At 37.4% G+C, this 23,599-nt stretch overlaps 1 protein-coding gene across 7 annotated transcripts in view; it reads left to right on the forward strand.

The window, feature by feature from the left end:
• EPB41L4A (erythrocyte membrane protein band 4.1 like 4A) overlaps positions 1-23,599 on the forward strand; it is a 260,908-nt gene that overhangs the window by 234,775 nt on the left and 2,534 nt on the right. For 5 of the 7 annotated variants that reach the window (XM_039223213.1, XM_039223216.1, XM_039223214.1 and 2 more), the window contains 5 exons: positions 2,531-2,650; positions 18,874-18,921; positions 19,479-19,547; positions 20,580-20,690; positions 21,693-21,774. In XM_039223213.1, the coding sequence (XP_039079144.1) occupies positions 2,531-2,650; positions 18,874-18,921; positions 19,479-19,547; positions 20,580-20,690; positions 21,693-21,774 (430 nt within the window). Of the gene's footprint in view, positions 1-2,530; positions 2,651-18,873; positions 18,922-19,478; positions 19,548-19,878; positions 20,041-20,579; positions 20,691-21,692; positions 21,775-22,567; positions 22,622-23,599 lie in introns of those variants that run through there. The other 2 variants (XM_039223215.1, XR_005526708.1) reach the window with 2 other exon arrangements.

The following is a 23,599-nucleotide window of genomic DNA, read 5'->3' on the forward strand; positions in this document are numbered from 1 at the left end:
GTTAGAAAGACTTGATACAGCAAAAGTCCAAAACTTCTGCAGTGTAGGCCCATGGATAGGCGTTGTTAGGTTCAAATAGTATTTGAACGTTCAGAATTGGTTGTCAGTACTTGAAAATTGGAAGAGTTCACTTTAAAAGCCCAGATTTGTAGGTTATCTTTTAAAGAATCAGAGGCTTTGGAAAAACACAGTCCCGTGATCTCACATGGCAGCTGCCTGTGTCCCCCAGTAGCCACCACCCTGGATTTCCCTTTCCCTTATTTACATCTCCTGCCTGGCCCCTGTCTGCAGGAGTGTTGAACCTTCACTGCCTCTTCACCAGGTGAGCAGCCATCATCAGAATGGCATGTGCCTGCATAGCAGCTAATGCATCGTGCCACCCCTTTGGGCTTTTTGTACTTCTAGTTTTGTATCTTAAAAATGGGAATTGTATGCAATTCCAATCAAAATTGCACCAGCATACTTCTCAAAACTAGAACAAACTATCCAAAAATTTGTATGGAACCATAAAAGACCCCGAATAGCCAAAGTAATACTGAAAAATAAAACCAAAACGGGAGGTATCACCATCCCAGACTTTAGCCTCTACTACAAAGCTGTCATCCTCAAGACAGTATGGTATTGGCACAAAAACAGACACATAGACCAATGGAACAGAATTGAGAACTCAGAAGTGGACCCAAAAGTATACAGCCAACTGATCTTTGACAAAGCAGGAAAGAATATCCAATGGAAAAAAGACAGCCTTTTTAACAGATGGTGTTGGGAGAACTGGACAGCAACATGCAGAAGAATGAAACTAGATCATTTTCTCACACCATGCACAAAAATCAACTCAAAATGGATAAAGGACCTGAACGTGAGACAGGAAACTATCAACACCCTAGAGGAGAAAGCAGGAAACAACCTCCTTGACCTCCACCGCAGCAACTTCTTACTTGACACATCCCCAAAAGCAAGGGAATCAAGAGCAAAAATAAACTGTTGGGACCTCATCAAGATTAAAAGCTTCTGCACAGCCAAGGAAACAACCCAGAAAATTAATAGGCAACCAACGGAATGGGAAAAGATAGTTGCAAATGACATATCAGATAAAGGGTTAATATCCAGAATCTATAAGGAACTCACCAAACTACACGCCCGAAAAACAAACAACCCAGTGAAGAAATGGGCAGAAGACATGAACAGACACTTCTCCAAAGAGGACATCCAGATGGCCAACAGACACATGAAACGATGCTCAGCATCCCTCCTCATCAGGGAAATACAAATCAAAACCACACTGAGATACCACCTCACGCCAGTCAGAGTGGCTAAAATGAGCAAATCAGAGAACTCTAGATGCTGGCGAGGATGTGGAGAAACGGGCACCCTCCTACACTGTTGGTGGGAATGTAAACTGGTACAGCCCCTCTGGAAAACAGTGTGGAGGTTCCTCAGGAAACTAACAATAGAACTCCCTTATGACCCAGCAATAGCACTGCTAGGAATTTACCCAAGGGATACAGAAATGCTGAGGCATAGGAGCACATGTACCCCAATGTTCATAGCAGCACTCTCCACAATAGCTAAAACATGGAAAGAGCCTAAGTGTCCATCAACAGATGAATGGATCAAGAAGATGTGGTTTATCTATACCATGGAATACTACATGGCAATGAGAAACAATGAAATCTGGCCATGTGTAGCAACATGGATGGACCTTGAGGGTGTTATGCTGAGCGAAATAAGTCAGGCAGAGAAGGACAAATATCATATGTGTGCACGTATAGGAGGATTAGGAGGAACTTGACGGAGGAACAAGGGGGAGAAGAAGGGTGGAAATGGTGGGGGAAAAGGAGAGAGGCAAACCATGAGAGACTCTTGAATGCTGACAAAAACTGAGGACTGATGGATGTGGGGGGAGGGGGGATGGGCATGGAGGAGGACACTTGTGGGGATGAGCACTGAGTGTTATGTGGAAACTAATTTGACAATAAACTATTTGTAAAAAAAAAAATAAATAAATTAAAATTAAAAAAAATGGGAATTGTATCTGGCACCTTTCATCCATTGAAAACTTAGACAATTCGTGTGAAATTTTAAGAATATTTCAAACTAAAATTATTTGTTGCTACTTGATTAGTACATTTAAGAAATATTTTGTTTCATGATTTTAGATCGGCTCTATAGGAGACACTACGGTTTCTTTAGTCATATCTTAAAAATGTTTTATGTGAGTTTTTTGTTTGACGTGCCTATTTCTTGGAAGTTTTAAGCCAAAGATAGAAGTATGAAACTAATATATACTTACAAATTTATGTATAAATATTCTAACATATTTATGTGTGTATATGCTTATCTGCTTATGGATATATTAATCCCATTAATACATCTTAGCTTTAAATGATTTTAATAAAACTGTTCCTTGAATAACTTTTCATTTCTTAATAACTTTTCAATAACTTATTTGATAAACTTGCTTTAGGATGAAGCAAAAAAGCACCACATGTGTAGATATTAACTTGAGATGAATGTTCTTTCTTTTCAGAATACGGCAGGAGAATGATATGGTTGATTCAGCACCTCAGTGGGAAGCTGTATTAAGGAGACAAAAGGAAAAAAATCAAGCGGACCCCAACAACAGACGATCCAGACATAGATCTCGCTCGTACGTGGATTCTTTTTATAGCTTTATTCAAAAACACGGAGTTTGAAGTAGCATGCAGATTCTTAGGCAGATTGGGCTGTCCCTTTGAGGTCTAAAGAGATTGTAGTCCAACCATGATCATCCCATTGTTTGTTTATCATATTTACCTTCTTGTGTTTGTGGCATTCATTAACTATATCTGAAGCCATAGAAGTTGGAGCAGTGCCAAAACAGAATGACAAAAACAAGGCTATCAAAACTATGTTTTGTTTTGTTTTGTTGTTTTGTTTTTAAACAAAGCATACATTCAGCCGAGTAAGTAGGCATAGCCTTTGTTCCGGAGCCTGGCTGTTGGTGAAGAACCTGCTGCTTCCTTCAATTGGAGTCTGCAGAATTCTCTGAAGTCTTGTTCGAGATTGAACCAGATGTGACTATCTTCCTATTAAATTACCATTTGTGAGCAGTAGTCAGTGAGTGATTCATTACACCCCAATGTTGGGATTTGCCTGCTCCTTCTGTTGCTAGGCAATGCCATGTGTGAACACAATTATGCGTAATGATGAGATTGCCAGCCCCCCAAAATTAATTTTCTTTTGAGCTGATAAAATTTCTATTTTTTTTTTAAGTGTGTGCGTCATCCAGATTTAGATACCCCCATCCCTACTCCCCTTCTCAAAGCTTATCTTTTAAAAGTGAGCTGGGACTAACTCCCAATCCCTTTGTGATCTTAGGTGGTTAGATGTCTGGGGTTGCTTATTCGTGGAAGAAAGGGTTAGTATCCCACGTGGTGGAAGGATGCCAGGGAGTGGATGCAGAGACAAGCTGTGGGTAGGTGTGGGGCTCCAAGGGAGCCGGGCAGAAGGGTGCAGCTCAAGTTAACAGACCTCAGGAGAAGGCTCTGGATAGATAATATACCCCAGAACCCTGTGTGACTCTAAGGGATGTTTCTTGGTCTTAGATGCTTAGTTTTTAATTAAAAGTTATCCTAGAGTGTCTTTTTGTGTTTATCAGTAGGTAGTACATCATAATGAGGGATGTCTGCTTCTTTTGTAATAGAAAATTTGCAAGTTGTCACTATGCATTGCACCACTCCCTTAGAGATTTATTCATTGCTCCATAATATTTTGTTTTGGAACCTAATTAAAATGTTCAATTTAAAGCAGAAATTAATAAAAAGTTTCCTTTGTCTTGGATACTGCCTTCCCCTAGCTCCATTATAAAAGAGAGGTCTAGAACTTGAAGAATCAAGACCTCATTGTTGACAGTGTAACTAAAAGGCACAGAATCCCCAAGATCAGGAAGCAACATACTCATGGGTAAATCTTTTGCAATCACGCTTTTACCTTTCCATGTGGATTCTTCTTCTATGAGGCACTTATTATACACAAGAATTGGTGACTTGACCTTAACTCTTAAAAACAGGCCTAATTTTTCTAATAATTTCTAAAGCATTCTAAATCCAACTAAATGCTAGTAGTAAATTTCATTTGTTAAAAAGGGAAAAGTAAAATAAAATATAGGAAAAATTTTATATAAATTTTGAAGAGGTCAAAAAACATTACTTGAGTCAGTAGTTAAAATTTTTGAGTAATAGTCCATTGTATGATTATACCACAATGTGTTTATCCATTCTTCTCCTGACAGACATATGGATTGTTTTCCAGTTTTTGCTATTATGTTAAAAGTTGCTATAGGCGTTCATGTAACACATTCATACAAGAGTATGTTATCATATGCCCTGGGATAAATACCTGAGTGGAATTTCTGGATTACAGGATATTTCTAAGCATGTTATATAATAACCAAATAATAATAACTACCATAGTGATTTCCAAGGAGGCTATAGCATTTTACAGCCCCACTAACAATGTATGAGAGTTCGAATTCTGCCCCATTCTTGCAGATACTTAGTTTTGTCTTAAGTTTTAGCTAGTCTATTTGCCTTGAAGTGGTATCCCAAGAAGGTTTCAAATAACACTTGCCTGATGACTAATGACATTAGCCACATTTTCCTGTACATTTTGGTTATTTCTGTATCTTCACTTTTAAAGCATTCAAGATTTTCCCCATTTTAATTGGATTAAAATTAAGGATTTAATAAAGGATTACTTCAGGATTGTTTCCTTTTTATTATTTATATGCAGGGTTCTTTATGTAGTCTGGATAGAAGTTCTTTATCAGATATGTGTATGGTGTATATTTTCTTTCTGGGTGTGGTTTGCTTTTTCATGTTCCTAACATTGTTTCTTGATAAGCAGACTTTTTAAATTTCAATGAAGACCAGTGTATCATTTTGTTATCATTTATAGTTAACGCTTTTTTATATCTTAAAGAATATTGGCCTACCCCAAAGTCACAAAGATGTTCTCATACCTTTTTCTAGCAGGTTTATAGATTTTGCTTTTATATTTAGGTCTATCATCCATCTAGAATTAATTGTCCAGTATGTGTGAGGTAGAGGTAGATATTTAGAAGTTTTTTTCCAGATGCTTATGCACTATTCCAGTACAATTTGTTAAAAAGACTATCTTCATTAAAATGCCCTGGGGCCTTGGTTGAAAATCAATTGACTGCTTATATGTGGGCCAAGTTTATTTCATTGATCTAGTTGTCTATCCCTAAGCCACCAAGTTGTCTTGGTTACTGTAGCTTTATAGTAAGGCTTGAATCAGGCAGTATAAATTCTCTAATTATTTTTTCAAGATTGCTTTAGCTATTTTAGGTCTTTTGCAGTTTTGTGTGAATTTTTGAATTAACTTGTTGGATTCTACCAAAAACAATAGACTTTAGGCTTATTGTTGAATCTATAGGTCAGTTGGGAGAAAATTCTTAACCATCCATCTATTTAAGTCTCTTAACTTTCAGCAATATTTCTTGGATTTCAGTACAGAGTTATTGCATTTATTTTGTTAAATTTAATCCTAAATGCTTAATATTTTTAATGGTACTGATATACTTTTAAAAATGTTATTCTCCAATAGTTGGTTAGTAGATAGGAACACAAATTACTTTTTAATATTAATACTGTATTTTGCCATCCTGCAACCTTGTTAGTGATTTTGTATCTCCAGCTTTTTTTTTTAATTTCTTAGAATTTTCCACATTTATAATCCTATTGTTTGTGACTAGAAACTCCTTTCCTTTATTTCTTTTTTTTTTTTAAATGTTTTATTTATTTCTAGGAGACAGAGAGAGAGACAGTGTGAGCAGGGGAGGGTCAGAGAGAGAGGGAGTCACAGACTGAAACAGGCTCCAGGCTCTGAGCTGGCAGTCAGCACAGAGCCCGACGCGGGGCTCGAACCCACGGACCGCGAGATCATGACCTAAGTGAAAGTCGGACGCTTAACCGACTAAGCCACCCAGGCGCCCCTCCTTTCCTTTATTTCTAATTTTTTTCTTTTTATTTCTATTTTTTCTGTAATGCACTGGCTAGATCTTCCAGTATAGTGTTGTATTACAATTTTGAAAAGAAGTGGTAAGAAAGGAGACCTCCTTGGCTTGTTATTTTTCTTATAGAGGAAACATTAAATAATGTTACATTTAAGTATGATGCTAGCTGTAATACCAAGGAAGATCCCTTCTGTATCTAGTGTAAGAGGTTTTTTGTTGTTGTTGTTATTTTTATCATGAACGAATGAGTTTTGAATTTTGTTATAAGCTTTTTCTGCATCTGAGGTGACTGGGTTTTCTTCTTTATGCTGTTAGTGGGAGAATTACAGTGATTCAGTTTTGAATGATACATCCTCGCATTCCTGAGATAAGCCCTCAGGAAACTAACATATTATCTTTTCTGTATATTATTGGATTCTATATAATACCATTTTGTTAAGAGATACTGGTCTATAATTTTCTTGTAGTATTTTTGTCAGGTTTTTGGTAATGGGGTTTTACTGGTCATTTAAAATAATTTGGGAAGTATTGCCTTTTTCTTCATTTTCTGAAGTAATGAAGTAAAAAATTAACACTCTTCCTTCCTTAAATATTTGATATAATTCACCAGTAAAACCATCTCTGTCTAGAATTTTCTTTGTGGAAAATTTCAAATTAAAAACTTGGTTTCTTAACCAGATAGTGATTGATTAGACTCTTTAGGTTTTTTACTTGTTTTGTGTGGGTTTGATTAATACATGTTTTAAAAAGAATTTGTTTATTTTATCTAAATTGTCGAATCTTTTAGCAAAAATTTTTGTTCATAATAATTCCCTAGTATCTTTTTAACATCTGTTGTGATATTACCTCTTTTATTCCTGATGTGGATTATTTGTGTTTTCTCTTAATTTTTCCCTTAATCTCTCTTCACAGAACTAGCTTTGGGTTTGTTTGATTTTCTTTGTTGTCTGTTTCATTGATTTCCACTCTCTATTATTTCCTTCTATTTATTTTGTCTTATTTTTTCATCTTCTTAAGGTGACAGCGATTTTAAACCTTTCTCCTTTTCTTTTTAAAAATGTTTTTCATTTATTTTTGAGAGAGAGAGACAGAGACAGAGTGCAAGTTGGGGAGGAGCAGATAGAGAGGGAGACACAGAATCTGAAGCAGGCTCCAGGCTCTGAGCTTTCAGCCCAGAGCCCAATGAAGGCTCGAACGCGTGAACCGCGAGATCATGACCTGAGCTGAAGTTGGTCACTTAACCAACTGAGCCACCCAGGCACCCCACTAACCTTTCTTCTTTTTAAATATAAGTTCAACTACAAAGTTGCAGATTTCCCTCCAAGCCCTATATCTCACATATTTTGATAAGTGTTTTCATTACCGTGTACTTCAAAATAATTTTTAATTTCTCTTGTGATTTCTTTAATGATGGGCTTTTTTTAGTAGTGTATTGCATACTTACCAAATATTAGGGGATTTTCTGGATATCTCTTTATTGTTGATTTCTTTTTTTTTTAATGTTTAATTTTGAGAGAGAGAACAGGGGAGGGGCAGAGAGAAATGGGGACAGAGTATCTGAAGTGAGTTTTGTGTGACAGCAGACAGCTCATGTGGGACTTGAACTCACAAGCAGGGAGATCATCACCTGAGCCAAAGCTGGAAGCTTAACTGACTGAGCCACCCAGGTTGTGCCTCTTATTGATTTCTCATTTAATTCCATTGTGATAAAATAATCTTTTAATCATTTGAAATGTATTGAGACTTGTTTAAGTATATCTAGTTAGCTGATGGTCTTCTGATGGCCTATGTCTTTTCCAATTTCTTTGTTTACTTTTCATTGAGTGAGAGGGATATTAAAATTTCCAGTAATGGGTATGAATTTATCTGTTCTAGTTTTGTCAGGCTTTTTGAAAGAGAGAGAGAGAGGGAAAGAGAGAATCCCAAGCAGTCTCCACACTGTTAGTGCAGAGCCTGAAGTAGGGCTCAATATCATCCAGTCATGAGATCATGACGCAGCCAAAATAGAGTGGAAGGTTAACTGACTGAGCCACCAGGCGCCCCAGTTCTGTCAGTTTTTGATTCAGGTTATTTTGAAGCTCTGGTATATTTGCAATTTTTTTTTCTACCTGAGGAACTGACCCTTTTATTATAGTGAAATTTCTTCTCTAAGCTGGTAATACTCTTTTCCCTATGTCCACTACACACACAGATACACAAACTCTTATGTGTGTGTATATATATATATATAACCATTACAAATCTTGCATGCTCACTGTTCGAATGTTATATACTTGTAATTCTTTTATTTTAAGCCAAAGTGTGTGTGTGTGTGTGTGTGTGTGTGTGTGTGTATGTTTTGTTTTGTTTTGTTTTGTTTTTTTTGAGAGAGAGAGAGAGAGAGTATGCAGGAGCAGAGGATGGGCAGAGGGAGAGGGAAAAAAATGTTAAGCAGTCTCCACACCCAGCACGGAGTTCATCACACTCAATCTCATGCCTGAGATCATGATCTGAGCCTAAATCAAGAGTTGATTGGGGTGCCTGGGTGGCTTAGTCGGTTAAGCGTCCGACTTTCGCTTAGGTCATGATCTCGTAGTTCGTGGGTTCGAGCCCTGCGTCGGGCTCTGTGCTGACTGCCAGCTCAGAGCCTGGGGCCTGTTTCAGAGTCTGTGACTCCCTCTCTCTCTGACCCTCCCCTGCTCACGCTGTCTCTCTCTCTCTCTCCTAGAAATAAATTAAAAAAAAAAAAAAAAAGAGTTGATTATGAGCTGGACCTAAATCAAGAGTTGGTTGCTTAATTGACTGAGCCACCAGACGCTGCCAAAATGTGTCTCTATATTTAGAGTCCTCTTTCGATTGCTTACAGACAGCACATGTTTTTTTTTTAATCAAGTCTGACCATCTCTACCTTTTAATTGAATGTTAGTGCATTTACAGTTAACGTAATTATGAATACATTAAGTCTCCCCTCTTGCCCTTTTTCCTGCTTATATTTTTTGTTCTTTTGTTCTGCCTTTCCTATTATATTTTGTATTAAGTAATATTTTTGGTTCTCCATTTTACTTTTAATTAACATCTTCCCTGTACTTATTATTTTTTTCTTTAGTGGTTTCTCCTTGACTGACAGTATGGTTCTTTAATTTATCATAATATATTTAGGATTACTTTCATAATATTTTATATAAAATATTTTATGTAAAATTTAGAAAAATATAGCTACATTTATTCCTTCTTTTTCCTTTGTGCTATTGGCATGTATTTTATTTTTGTATGTTAATAGCCCCATATTACAATGTTACTATCTTTGCTTAAACAGTTTCATTGTTTTTAAAAGAAACCAAGAAAAGAGGGAAAAAGTTATAGTAATATAGTAGGCAGAAAATAGTCCCCTAGATAGGTCCATATCTTAACCTCCATGACATGTAAGCATTTTATGTTAGATGGCAAAGGAGAATTAAAGTTGCAGGTGGAATTAAGACTGTTAATCAGTTGACCTTCTGCCAGGGATATTTTCCTGAGTTATCCAAGTGGGCTCAAAATAAGAAGTGTTCTTAAAAAGTGGAAAAAAGGATAGAAGAAGGAGTGAAAATTTTCAATTTGCGAAGAACTCAATCTGCTGTTGTTGGCTTTAAAGACGGAGGAAGGGGCCATGAGCTGAAGAATGTGGGCAGCTTCTAAAGTTGGAAGAGGAAAGGAAATGGATATTCTCTTAGAGCCTCCAGAAAGGAGTGAATCCCTGTCACAGCTTGACTTTAGTCCAGTGAGATCTCAGTCAGATTTCTGATCTACAAAACTGTAAGATAATAAATTTGTATTGTTTTAAGCCACTAAATTTGTGGTGATTTGCTACAGCAGCAATAGAAAATGAATACAATGGGGCTCGGTCAGTTAAGTATCTGACTCTTGATTTCAGCTCAGGTCATGATCTCACAGTTTGTGGGATTAAGCCCCACATCAGGCTCTGCACTGGTAGGGTGGAACCTGCTTTGAATTCTCTCCCTCTCTTCCCCTCCCTAGCTCAGACACGTACGCTTTCTCTTTCTTTCAAAAATAAAGAAAATGAATACAGTTACCCATATATTTACTATTACCAGTGTGTTTTATTCCTTCCTCTAGATCTGACATTCCATTTTCCTTACTTTAGCATTTCTTATAGTACCAGTCTGCAGATGATAAATTCTCTTCATTTATGTGAAGATGTCTTTATTTTACTCTTATTTGTATCAGATATTTTCACTAGCTATATGATTCTAAGTTGATAGTTTTTTCTTTCAGACTTAAAACACAGCTATTCTGTTGTGTTCTGGTTGCTGTCATTTCTGATAAGTCAATCTTCATTGAATAGGCACTGTATGAAATTTTTCTTTTTTTCTGCTGTCTACTTTTATGATATTTTTGGTTATCTTATCTCTTGGACTATGGTATAGCTAAATGTGGTTTTCTTTATATTTATCATTTATGTTTCTACAATTTGATGTTTTTAACCAAATTTAGGAGACTTTTGGCCATTACTTTTTCAAATTCTTTTTTCTAACCCATTCAGTTATTTCTTGGGCATCAAATTGTATATATGCTAACCATTTACTATTTTCCTACAAGCAACTAAGATTTTGTTCATTTTTAAAATCTTGTTTTCCCCTTTAAATTTTGATTTCTGTTGACTTGTTTTCAGCTTAGTCACTTCTTTTCCCCCTGTGTTGTCCAGTCTCCTCTTAAAGCCACTCTGTACTTGATACTTTCCTCTTCTGGAATTTTACTTTTGTTTTTCTTATACTCTTCATTTCTCTGTGGAGACTTCTCATCTATTCATCTGTTATGTCCATATTTTCCAATAAGTTGTTATGTACATATTTATAAGATGTTTTGAAGCTCTTGTTGATGAATTCCCACATCTGTCTTTAAAAATCTGTTTCTATCGATTATTTTCTTTATTTTTAGATTGATTATATTCTTTATTTCTCTACATAATATTAGGTTTTTATTATATGCTGAAAATTTATATTTTAAAAATTTTATTATTTTTTTAAGTTTATTTATTTATTTTGAGAGAGAGTGAGTGAGTAGTGAGCAGGGGAGGGGCAGAGAGAGAGAATCCTAAGCAGACATGGGTCTGAAAATCACAAACCATGAGATCATGACCCAGGTACCCCAAAAGATTTTCTTTTCTTTTCTTTATGTATGTATGCATTTATTTATTTATTTTTATGTCTTTATTTTTATTTTGAGATACAGAGAGCAGCGGGGGTGGGGCAGAGAGAGAGAGAGGGAGACACGGAACCTGAAGCAGGCACCAGGCTCTGAGCTATCAGCACAGAGCCTGACACGGGCCTCGAACCCACGGACTATGAGATCATGACCCAGGCTGAAGTCAGACACTCAACCAAATGAGCCATCCAGGTGTCCCCAAAAGATTTTATTTTTAAGTAATCTCTACACCCAGTATGGGGCTTGAACCCATAACCCCAAAATCAGGAGTCACATGCTGTCCTGACTAAGTCAGCCTTGCGCCCCATATATGCTGAAAATTTTCTAATTAGGACGTCTGGATTATGTGGTCTTTCTTTAAAAAGTCAAATTTTGTTCTGGCAGGAGGCTAACTTACTGTTGGCTACTTTTAATCTTATTTTTTATGCTTGTTTTTATGCTTTGGTAGTGTGGGACATTTTAGACTTTGTCATTAGTTTAGGATGTGTTTTTACTTTAGGCTTCATCCTCATTCCTAAATCCTGGCCTTTCTGGAGTCTTAATTGAAGCACACAGTGTTCAGCACGGCTTTTCCACAGCAATTGCATCAGAACTCTGTCTCCTACCGCTTCATACTTTGGTGTCTCTGTTTAGCTCTAAGTCTTACAGCAGCTTCTCTCTGTTAGGTCTCACATAGTCTTACCCTGCTTATTATGTAGAGATGAAGTACAGTGCATATACTCAGCCATCCTCTTAAGGAAAATTCCGAACAGACTTCTGAAGTCTCCTTTTTATTCTACACTGTAAATTCCAGCCTTATTGGTAGGATAAGGCCCTCCAGCCTGATCTCCACCTCCCCAGCCTATGCGAGACTGTTGCCTCTTGAGCTCCACTTCCCTGTGCCATATTGGGAAAGTGCCCCCGCGCAGAAAACTGAAGCAAACGGGGGGGCTTGCCCTGTGCTTCTCTTCTCTCAAACATCATAGGCTTATGTTGTCTGTTGCCCAGTGTCGGAGAAACAGTTGCTTTGTATGTTTTATTTTATAGTTCTTGAGGAGGGAAGGGTTCATCTGATACCAGTTCCTCCATTGTGGCCAGAAGCAGAAGTTCAGAATACCCTTCTGAGGTAGAGATATATCTTTAAATTCAGTATTTCTTTATCAGATCAGCTGAAATCAGAAAAGAATCTAATGGTACTTTGAACTTAAAATCTTATTTAAACTTTTATCTACATGATAAAAATATCAGTTTATCTCAGAAAAATGCAATTGTATGAGAGAACCCCATTAAGAATTTGATGTGCATCTTTCTGGGATTTAGTTTTAAAGCCAACCGTAAAAATATTTAGCAAATATTTGGAATGACTTTGTAACTGAACTTGATTGATTAACTATATAGCTGATATAACCAAAGTGCAGTTAAACAGATCCCAAGTGGAAAAATAAATTTAATTTGAAGAGTAGTTCATTCAGAAGTTACTCTGCCTCCTTGGTAAAAGCAGACTGAGAAAAGAGAGAGGACACAGGAAGAACATTTGGAAAACTTCTGGAGTGGGCTACGTCTGAGAGGTGGTTTTAGCTCAGAAAATGAGGGTGGTAGAAATGAAGAGAAGTGGATGAAAACACATTTTCCAAGCAGTCCTGACGGATTTGGGAGTGTGACAGGTATTTTGGGTGGATTTGCATTTTGGGACTGATGGATGGAGCGGGTAGTCACGAGGTCTTACTGAGGTGGGTGCGTTGGGCTGGAGATGTGTGTGGAGAGAGTGTCAAGATTTTTGTTTTGTTAGGTTCGAGAAACCAAGTGTGCAGTCAATGGAAATGTCAAGTAGGCAACTGGATAAAACTTAAAACTCTGCAAGATGATGGAATACCTTATTTGGACAAACTGGGCTCTCTTTTATTTGAGCTGTGACAAGAAAATCCTGACGTTTGTTGACAACTGAGAAAGTTACCTGCTGGGTGCTGTTGTCAGACCTCTGTTTGCTTTCGGGGCTCCCCCGTTTTAGCTTACTGCCTTATTTCCATGAACTCCTAGTGTCATCTCTACAAACAGGTACCATTCTCATAGAGTTTTGCTGAAAATTCAGGTCATATGTGACAAGTACCTGTGATACCATACTTGCGATTACAGTTACTATAATTAATAAGTTCTCTAGGTCTTGGTCAATTTCTAGAAATGCTGTAAGGTACTGATTTTTTTCCCCTGGAGATGAGGAGGTGGTGAGATGTGAAGAGAGCAGGCTGGGGCCAACTCACATGAAGGTTATAATTCGATTCTGTGAAAATTTATATACCACTACTGCTTCTTTTAAAATATTTAATTAATTTTTTTTTTTTAATTTTAGTGAGAGAGAGAGACAGAGAATCCTAATCAGGCTCCACGTTCAGTGCAGAGCCCAGCCCAATGCAGGGCTTGATCCCATGACCCTGGGATTATGACCTGAGCTAAAACCAAGAGTCAGATGCTCAACTGACTGAGCTATCCAGGCACCCCAGGAACCACTACTGCGTTTTTTTAAAAAAAATGGAAACGTGCCTAGAACAGGATCTGAGAAAGTAATTAAAATTGTTCTTCACATATATTAACATTTCAGATATGCAGTAAACCACTTACCTGTCACTTACTCCCATATTCTTGTATTTATTCCTACTGCACTGTGTGAATAAATTGTCATATGGACGTATATTCACTGAGAGTTTAGAATGCTATGATACATCATTCATGTGATGCATTCATTTTAGTTTTTAAATTCCCAATGAAAAGCTAGAAAATTGTATGTATTACAAATGCCAGAGACATACAGTAGTATAAAATGCAAATCCACTCCCTCCTAAAACACATTAAGCTAAAATATGATTGGATCTCATCTAGGAAAATGTTGAGAAGTACAATTCTTTCTAATACATTTTGAAGATCCATTGCCATGACATTCTTGTTCACTTATCATTAGAAACTTTTGATGAAAATGCTTTTCTATATTAGTAAACCTTTATTTAGTCATTGGAATATTTGGAAGAGGCAAGGAAGCTAAAACAATAGTTCTTATAGGTTCAACTTGTGTGTGCAAGAAGGCTTAGGCTCCCTCTGGTGGTGGTAAGGTCTCACTATTTTTATTCAAAAATATTGATGATGTGAAGATGAGATTGCCAGAGTAAAGTGATGTTTCCGTTAAAGACAAAACAGAATTCTGATTCCTTAACGATTTACAATGTAGGTTCTGGAAGTGACTCCTGAATGGTCTTCAGTAGCTAGGTTACTGAGCTCTGTGGCTTCTTAGTCCTTCTTTAATTCTCACAGAGGGAGTAGATTAAGCTTTCTCTTAATCATGTCTATTTTGACCATTCAGGAATATGATGAGGAATTACAGAAATATTTGTTAAGGGCTTTGAGTTTTTAAAATAAATATGTTTTGTAAACTTACAGTTTTCTTAGTAATATTTTCAAGTCTAAATTTCCTTTTAGAGCAGTGTTCAGTAGTAAGATCACAAAAGCATTAAATCAAATGCTACCATGTTTATTTTTTAGTTTATTATAGCACATAAAAATATAGTGTATTGTATCCTATAGTATAATATGTAGTGTTTTCTAGTTGATATTAAGTGGAAAGTTAGGGAGATGGAAAAGACTACATGCAATGATGAGGTTTAAACACTTTGTAGATTTAATGGGGCGCCTGGGTGGCTTAGTTGGTTAAGCGTCCGACTTTCGCTTAGGTCACGATCTCGCAGTTTGTGGGTTCAAGCCCCGCATCGGGCTCTGTGCTGACTGCCAGCTCAGAGCCTGGAGCCTGTTTCAGAGTCTGTGACTCCCTCTCTCTCTGACCTTCCCCTGCTCACGCTGTCTCTCTCTCTCTCTCCTAGAAATAAATAAAACATTAAAAAAAAAAAAAAAAGAAACACTTTGTAGATTTAAGAAGTGTTGTTCTTATTTTAGAGTTTTGGAAGAATGGGAAATGATGTTTCTAAATGATGTCTCATCAAAGCTAATTTCTCTGAAAAATGAATATTTAAATTGGGCTATTGGTATAAGGTATAGATGAGGGATGTTTTTGAAAAATACTGGACTAATATTAGACTTCATGTGTATTTTTATATGTGTTCTATTATTTCCTTAGGAACTTATTTGGAGAGTTCAAATAAAACATCTGCATAATAAAGAGCCTTTTAATTAAGAAAAATGGTTGTCAAAATCCCACAGCTTTCTAATTCACAAAATGATGTTGAGTTGCAGATCATAAAATCATCCTAAATTATTGATTAAATGTGTGCAGATGTAAGCATAAGAATAATATATTCCTCATTAGCATGTTGCCTGTATTTACATCTGTTAAATCACAGGTGGTCTAGCAATTGGAGGAAATTCTTGTTTTAAGTTTTGGAGCTTCTCCCTACCATAAAGCTGCTTGAAATGCTGAGCATTTCAGAACTCAGTTAACTTAAACATATGACTATTATAGATGCTTATTATAGGTGCTATAGAACTTAAACATCTAGACTAAATTCCTCAATCTTTTAGGACCAGTATTTATGGCTGGAGGGACTAATGTTCCCGTTTGGGTTAAGATAACATTTCTGCTGGGGTACATGGATGGCTCAGTCAGTTGAACGTCTGACTTCGGCTCAGGTCATGATCTCATGGCTCATGAGTTCGAGTCCTATGTTGGTCTCTGTGCTGAGAGTTCAGAGCCTGGAGTCTGCTTTAGATTCTGTGTCTCCCTCTCTTTCTGCCCCTCTCCCACCTGCTCTGTCTCTCTCTCAAAAGTAAATAAAAACCTTTACAAATATTAAAAAAAAAATAGGGCGCCTGGGTGGCTCAGTCAGTTAGGTGTCCGACTTGGGCTCAGGGCATGATCTCACTGGTTTGTGAGTTCGAGTCCTGCGTTGGGCTCTGTGCTGACAGCTCAGAGCCTGGGGCCTGTTTCTGATTCTGTGTCTCCCTCTCTCTCTACCTCTCCTCCACTCTCACTCTGTCTCTCTCAAAAATAAACATTAAAAAAAATCACTTATAAAAATATTTTTAAAAAGATAACATTTCTGCTAATTCTTACAAGATAGGAATGAAAGGTATTGCCTGTGGAATTGCAACAATAGCAATTTCTTAAAACATGGAAATATTTTTAAGTTTTTTTTTTTTTTTTTTTTTTCTAATAACTAAAGTTAGAAAGTCTCTTGACCACGACCGCACAGAGTCTGCTTGGGATTCTGTCTCCCTTCCTTCTGCCACTCCCCTGCTTGTGCTCTCTCTCTCAAAATAGTAAATAAACTTAAAAAATTCTCCTGACCGAAAATAAATCAGAAAAGATAGGTAAGTATGAGTAATAAAATCCCTGCAATTCCAGTACTCAGATATATCCACTGTTATCAAGTTGTTTTGTATGTTGCTCCTATTCATCATCTCTCAGGAGCCTGGTGTGGTGGTCGTGGGGGGCAGGCACGTCCTACGTGCCCCTCACCGCTTTTTCTTTCTCCCTGAGTACTCAGTTTTGAATCGCATGCTGTCAAATTATATCCCTCCTTGTAGCTCATCAACTGTGCCCTGGGTCACTTATCTCATTCCTTGAAGATTCAGTTCCTGCTTTGCTGTCATTCTCTCCAACACTGTTTCAGTAATCACATAATGGATCTCTACAGTGACCTGGCCTCGAAGTTCCTCCACCAACCATAGCTACTTTACTTTCAGATCATACCTTTGACCAGTTATTTTCAGTCTGGGGCAGTTTTGTGCCCTATGGGACATTTGACAATTCCTGGACGCATTTTTGCTTGTCACAGTGGGGAGGTATTACTGACATCATGGGCAGTCACCACAGGTGCTACTAATCATCCTTTAATGCAGAGGACAGCCCTCTACAGTGAAGAATTAACTGACCCAACATGTCAGTAGTGTTAAGGTTGAGAAACCCTGCTAGACTCAAAGATAACCTCACTATTGCATCTTTCAGAGATAAGAATGATTATCAATAGAATGGCTTCCTAACCTAGATATTCTGTAATACTGTAGGCTATTGGGTGACCTTCTGTGACAATTAGATGCTGATGTATAGGTAAAGCAGAACTTCTCTGGGAATGGAATAAATAGCTTAGTGCTTTTTTAGTGTTAGCACCTTCTCTGGCAGTATCATTTAAAATATTGTCTAGTGAATTACACCAGCCAAACCTAGGAAAGGCATACTCCTTACAGAAAATCCTTTCAAAGAAGCATTTCTTAAGATTTTTTTTAAGCGTATAGGGGCATCTGGGTGGCTCAGTTGGTTGAGTGTCTGACTCTTGATTTCAGCTCAGGTCACAATCTCATGGTTCGTGAGATGAAGCCCTGCATCAGGCTTTGTGCTGACAGTGTAGAGCCTGCTTGGGATTATCTCTTTCCTTCTCTCCCTGCCCCTCCCCTCTCTCTGTCTCTCCTGCTCTATCAAAATAAACTTAAAAAAAAAGATTTTTAAGCATATAATTTTATTATATAACAAAATCAATATTTAACAATATCACATTTTTACATTTGAGACCATGGTTTCATCCCCTCCCCTTATCTTCTACATTTTGATTCCTTTTCAGTTGACTAAAAGGCCTTTACAAATTTTTTTCCATAAGACAAAAAATCAGTCAATTTAATTGCTAGAAAGTAGCTTATTGTATTCTGTAGGCTCAGAAAGTCCTACCGGAATGCCTTAGTGGTGTCTTACAACTGAGAAAAATGAAAGCAATGACAGTCTCATATGTTGAAAGTGATACTGAGCCCAAAAAAGCCAATACAGATTATGAATGTAAAATTCCATAGGGCAGAGTACTGCTGTGGCTTTGCATAGCACCAGGCCTTTTAACTGTTAGGTTTTGGGTCCTTTCTTTGGGCCTTTATTAGGCCTTGGTTCTGTTGAAAGGACTAATGAAAGCTTATCATTTTCTCACTAGGAAAAAAAGCCATTCTGAGGCAGCCTTTGCAGTGACAATAGATTTCTAATATTCATTGCTATTGTGGGGAGGGTGAACACATGCATGATGACTTTGAATTTCTCATTCTAGGAAATTAAAAGTAGTGGTATAATTTCTACTCAAGTTATTGTTGGGGATTTGTGGGGGATAGAGATGGGGATGGAGATGGGCATACAGAGGTGACAGTATGAGTCACATATAGGTCGCAGTATTTCTGAGCCCATGCTCTGGTTCAGAAACACAACATGAAATGTAATATGAAAGATAGGTAGGTCACTGGCACAGTCTGCTGGTCAGGGCTGTCGCACCACTTCCCTCTCCCTGTGGTTGCTGCTTCTACTAGGTAATCACAGATCATGTTGGGAATCTTTCCTATTAATAGTATGAGGATGAGTCCTTTGCCTTTACTTAGAAATAGCCAGAAGGACCAGAAACAGAAGCCCTGAATCATGTTCACTATAAAATCACCACTGGAGGGTGTATGGATTTGCTCCTCAATTTCTAGGCTGTTTTACCAGATAAAGCTCTGGCTGTGGCTGGTTTTTATGTGATTTTTTTCAGTAGTGCTAGCAGATTAATTATCTGGTATCCTTATGCTATCCCACATTGGCTCTCCCTGCCCAGTTTTTCATTGTCTGGTCTCAGCTGGCAAATAGGAACTTCACAGTCTGAACACTATTAATGTAGCTATGCTAAAGTAAGCTATTAGATTGTTAGATGAAGCATGTTTGCAGAGATAATTGGTGTTTTCTCTATTCGTAGGAGGAGCCCTGATATCCAAGCAAAAGAAGAGTTATGGAAGCATATTCAGTAAGTACTGACTTTTTTCCCCCCTCTTATTGTTTCAAAACCCATATAGTGTTAAGGGATTTATGAGGGAGATCATGGACACCAAGAGGCTGCCTCTGGCTGAAGCCTGTCACGTAGTCTTTCTTCATTGCCATCATTATGTGGTACATGGAACTCACATTAGTGGTGGCTTCCCATGCCAGTAGCCCTGACATCTCTAAGTTGTAAATGGGCCTCAGACAGGAAAATATGTTACAAATAAACACTAGAGAAGGAAAAAAGACCCCTACTACAGGGGAGAGAAGCAGATCTTTTGTAAGGAAATGATGGATGGAGAGTCATCTACATTCTAGTTGTACAAAGACAGGAAAAAACATAGAGCCACAGAAAAGGGCTCTCCCCCACCCCCCATTTTTCCTTGAATACATACTGGTTTTTTAATCTTTGCTCCTGGCTTATATTTCTTTTAGTTTTACTGATAATTGTGTTTGGGGAAAAGATTAGGATGGAAAATCTCATCTGCCAGTTGTATTTGTATCAGCTTCATAAATTTAATTTTCTTGCTTACTTCCTTCTAGAAAGGAACTTGTGGATCCTTCTGGATTATCTGAAGAACAATTAAAAGAGATTCCATACACTAAAATAGAGTGAGTAGGTCTTTGAAAGTCTTGTCACAAAAGTTTTATTGCTACTTATAAGTGAATAGTCCATTCTTATTTTCCAGTGGTATTCCATGAAGTGCTTTAATTTGTCTTTACATTTTAACTAAAATTATAACTGTAGGGAAAGAGGTAGAAAAGGGTGTAGTAAAGCTAATTGTTATTTTGTACTATAGTCACAATCATCTGTTGACCACCTATTTGTTGTAGGTACAAAGGGGCTTTTGATGATTAATGTGTTCTAAAACCTAAATACTTTTTTTGAGGGATTCATTGATTGATAATAATGTTTTTTTGTTTTTTACTCACTACAAGACAGGTTGGCCACAAATCCTGCCACATAAGCCCAATCCAATCCCTGTCATAGAACTAGAACATTGAATGTATTTCATGGAAGCCTAACATGATTCCCTAATCACAATTCAGTGTAGGCAGGATGCAGCAGCAGATGACTTGTGTGTTTTCTGCCCTGCTGTAATTGGTAAGGAGAAAGGGGGTGGTTCTATTTCTTTGCTTAATTTCCCTCTGTAACCCATGCTTTCTTCCCACTCTGGTCAAACGGCTGGTTTGTACACACTCTCCCCAACTACCCTTCCTACCCCCTTATCTCTTGGCCAAAGATTGAATCCTTAATGACAGGCTAATTAGTAGCTAGGACAGGGACCAATCTTTTCTGGTAGGAATGCCACTTTGTCTGTTACAGATTTTTTTTTTTCTTTCATACTATTGGAAAAATTTCAACTGTGGGGAATAGTTTCACTACAATTTTTCAGTAAAAAAATATACACCCATGTACATACAAATACTAGAGTTTGTTTTGCATGTATGGTCAAGGGGGCAGTTTTCTGTTGTTAGCTCAGCTCGTGAAATTTAAGCCACTTAGGCTTTCTAAGCTCAGAGGGATCACGTTCTTTTTAAATTCTCGAAGTCATTCCTTTGTGGTTTCCATATTAAGGAAAAATTCCAAACTATCCTTTTCTTTCTTCTGGTTTATTTCCATGTTTTTGGCTACTTATTCAGGACTCAAGGTGACCCCATCCGCATCAGGCATTCCCATTCACCGCGAAGTTACCGCCAGTATCGAAGGTCTCAGTGTTCAGATGGAGAGCGATCTGTTCTCTCGGAGGTGAAGTAAGTAGGCAAGCTTGAATACATCATCACTTGCATGACTCCAGCTCTGGAACACCACGGTACATTAGGACTTTCTGCAATGATGGAAATGTTCTGTATCTGTGGTTGTGGAGTATTTGTAAGATGACTAGTGTGATTGAGAAACTGAAAATTTAATATTCTTAATTTTAATTAAATTTAAGTAGCCCTATGTGGCCAGTGACTACCATATTGGACAGCACAGACCTAGACCATACTTAGGCTGAATCATGGCACCTCCAAGCTATGCATTTTTTTTTACAAGAAAAAAATGCATAAACTATTCTGTTGTGAATAATACATCCTTATTTGAGAGGTGACATATGTTTCTTTTTGATCTGATGACATTTTCTTTTACTACAGCAAATATCATATGTTGTAGTCATTTCTTGTGTTAGTTTTTCTTTTGAGGAAAGTGACTATATCTCAAAGTATAGTCACAAGAGGTGCTATATTTTAAATGAATATGTTAATGCAATACTTATGCATCATGTACTTGGTATTGCTGGGTAGGAATGTTAATCATTGAACTCTGAATTAAGGCTCAAAATTTTGATAAACATTAATAAGTTGGGAAATAGGCTAGCCCAACCAAGAGAGGTATAGACCAGGTTTTGTTTGTTTTTTGTAAAATGTAGAACATGCCTGTTTATAGCTCCATAGGTTTATAGAGAAAGAATAAATGGTCAATAAATGCTTCTTTAGAAACAAATCAAAAGGCCGTTTATACATGTCACAGTAACACAACCACACTTATGTTTTATTCTGGCTTCTTCTATTTGTTATGATTTTGAGCAGGTTACTTAACCTGCCCAACTTAATTCAAAAAACATTTATTAAACATCTGTGTAAAGCACTGTGGTAGGTACGGTAAGGAATACAAAGGTACATAAAACATGTTTTCTATTCTGTAGTCCTCTTCCACCTCAAGTTGTGATTCTAGGTACTATCTCAATCATTAATTCTAAAACAAATTCTCTGCAGTTCAAAAACGGACCTTGTACCTCCACTTCCTGTGACACGTTCTTCAGATGCTCAGGGTTCTGGTGGCTCCACAGTTCATCAGGTGGGTAATAATCAAGTTTCAAAATATTGGTACTGATGAAAATTTTTGAGAAGCACTTTTCTGAAAGTTGTTTTGGGGAAATAAGAAAATGAATCTCTAACTACATTCTGAGATTCCATAATTGTAAAAGGTGGTATGCAAAACGTGGAAGGAGGGGTACATGATCAAGACACAGCACAGCATGGCAAGAGTTAAGTTAGAAGTAAGGACTAGAGCTAGTGCAAGGTCTTGGATGATGTCATGCTTGAAGCAAAACCAGGGATAACGAAGATGGTCAGATTATGTGAAACCAGAGCAAAGAAACGTAAATTAGTGAAAATAGGTTCACTAATTTAAAAAAATCTTTTAGATATTTTTTGAGCCAGAGAAGCAAGGAGAAAGTGGTAGACTTAAGAGCAGGCACATATTCTCTTATTAACTGATGGCAGACAGAAGTACTCAAATCCTATTTCATTTGTCTTCTCCATCAAAGAAAATTACTTTTGTCCTGGAAATGTTTTTTAAAAATGTGGTTAAAAGGGAATTCAAGGGCAGAGTAAAGTTATCTGCCTTAATAAAATCAGTTTAATACTCAGCTGAATTAGATATAAGAGGAGAGCACTGTAGTAAACATTTTGCAGCAAGGTATTTGACACCATCTCTCATGGTAAATGAGAGAAAAAAAGTAGGCTGTGTTGGGTAATGGGATGCATTTGTATCTGGTTAAACCATCACTCTAAGAACAAAGTTGATGTTTATAATGGATCATTGTCCGCCCATTGTTTGTAGTGATGTGGTGTTCATTCTTTTTTAGATCCTCGATCCCTTTGGAAAGCAATTATAACTACTGTCTCTCTCCCATAAAAAGGCATGTAAGCACACACATAGTTTTGTATGTAAATCCAGGTAGTTTATGGATAGTTTATGAAAACTGACTCCAGTGGTGCAGGTTATGCATTGCCCTTTGTTTCTCCGGATTCATTTTTGTCACTGACTAAAGTAGGGACCTGTGCTAATTTAGATTAGATTCCCTGGGAAGAGATTCTGAGATGGAGGTTTACATGGAGGAAATTTATTGGAAAGCATAAGGATCAACACTTTTTGGGAACAGAGGGAAAGCAAGAGTCGAATAGTGTAGCATTCTACCAATAAAGCATCATCTGATGCCACAGGGAACTCTAGAGCTGAAGAGGGCCCATCGGATCCCTCCCACTTGGACAAGAGGGTTGGGTCTTTACACAGAAAGTCACCATATAACAAGTCACTTGATAAAGGGTGCCCCAGGTAGGGGGCTGCCTTCAGCTGAGGATACTTCCTGCGGGAGGGCTCAGTTTTTGAGCAGTGTATCAGCCAACACTCCCATCAGCTGGGGGAGTGAATGTCTCAGTCCCAAAAGGATGTCTGGATGGTTAATCATGACATCCACTAACCTCTGCCTCATTTTTGATTAAGTACATCTGGAAGAGCTAATAGGCTGTCCAAACAATTTGTTTCAAGTCAATAGTATTTTTAAAAATTCATATTCAAGATTAAGAGTTTAGGCTTTGGCTGACCTGCATTGGTATCTCCTTGTCCCCACATACCACTTGTGTGACTTTGAGCAAACTGTGTAATTTCTAAACTCTGATTTCTATGCAATGTAAATAACCTGTCAGGGTTACTGTGAGGATAAATAGGCACTGTTACTTTTCAGAACTTTTTGTCTTAAAATTTAAAGTTGGATTCAGTACAAAGAATTTTATTGTACTTTTGCTCTTCCAATTACTCTAGACTCCTTGATCACCATCACTCAGAAATCGCAGGAAACTTCTGCACATTGAAATAGCAGCTCTCACTGCTGCATACA

The sequence above is a fragment of the Hyaena hyaena genome, unplaced genomic scaffold (assembly GCF_003009895.1).
Source record: "Hyaena hyaena isolate Hyena2069 unplaced genomic scaffold, ASM300989v1 scaffold_1294, whole genome shotgun sequence".
NCBI lineage: Eukaryota > Metazoa > Chordata > Mammalia > Carnivora > Hyaenidae > Hyaena > Hyaena hyaena.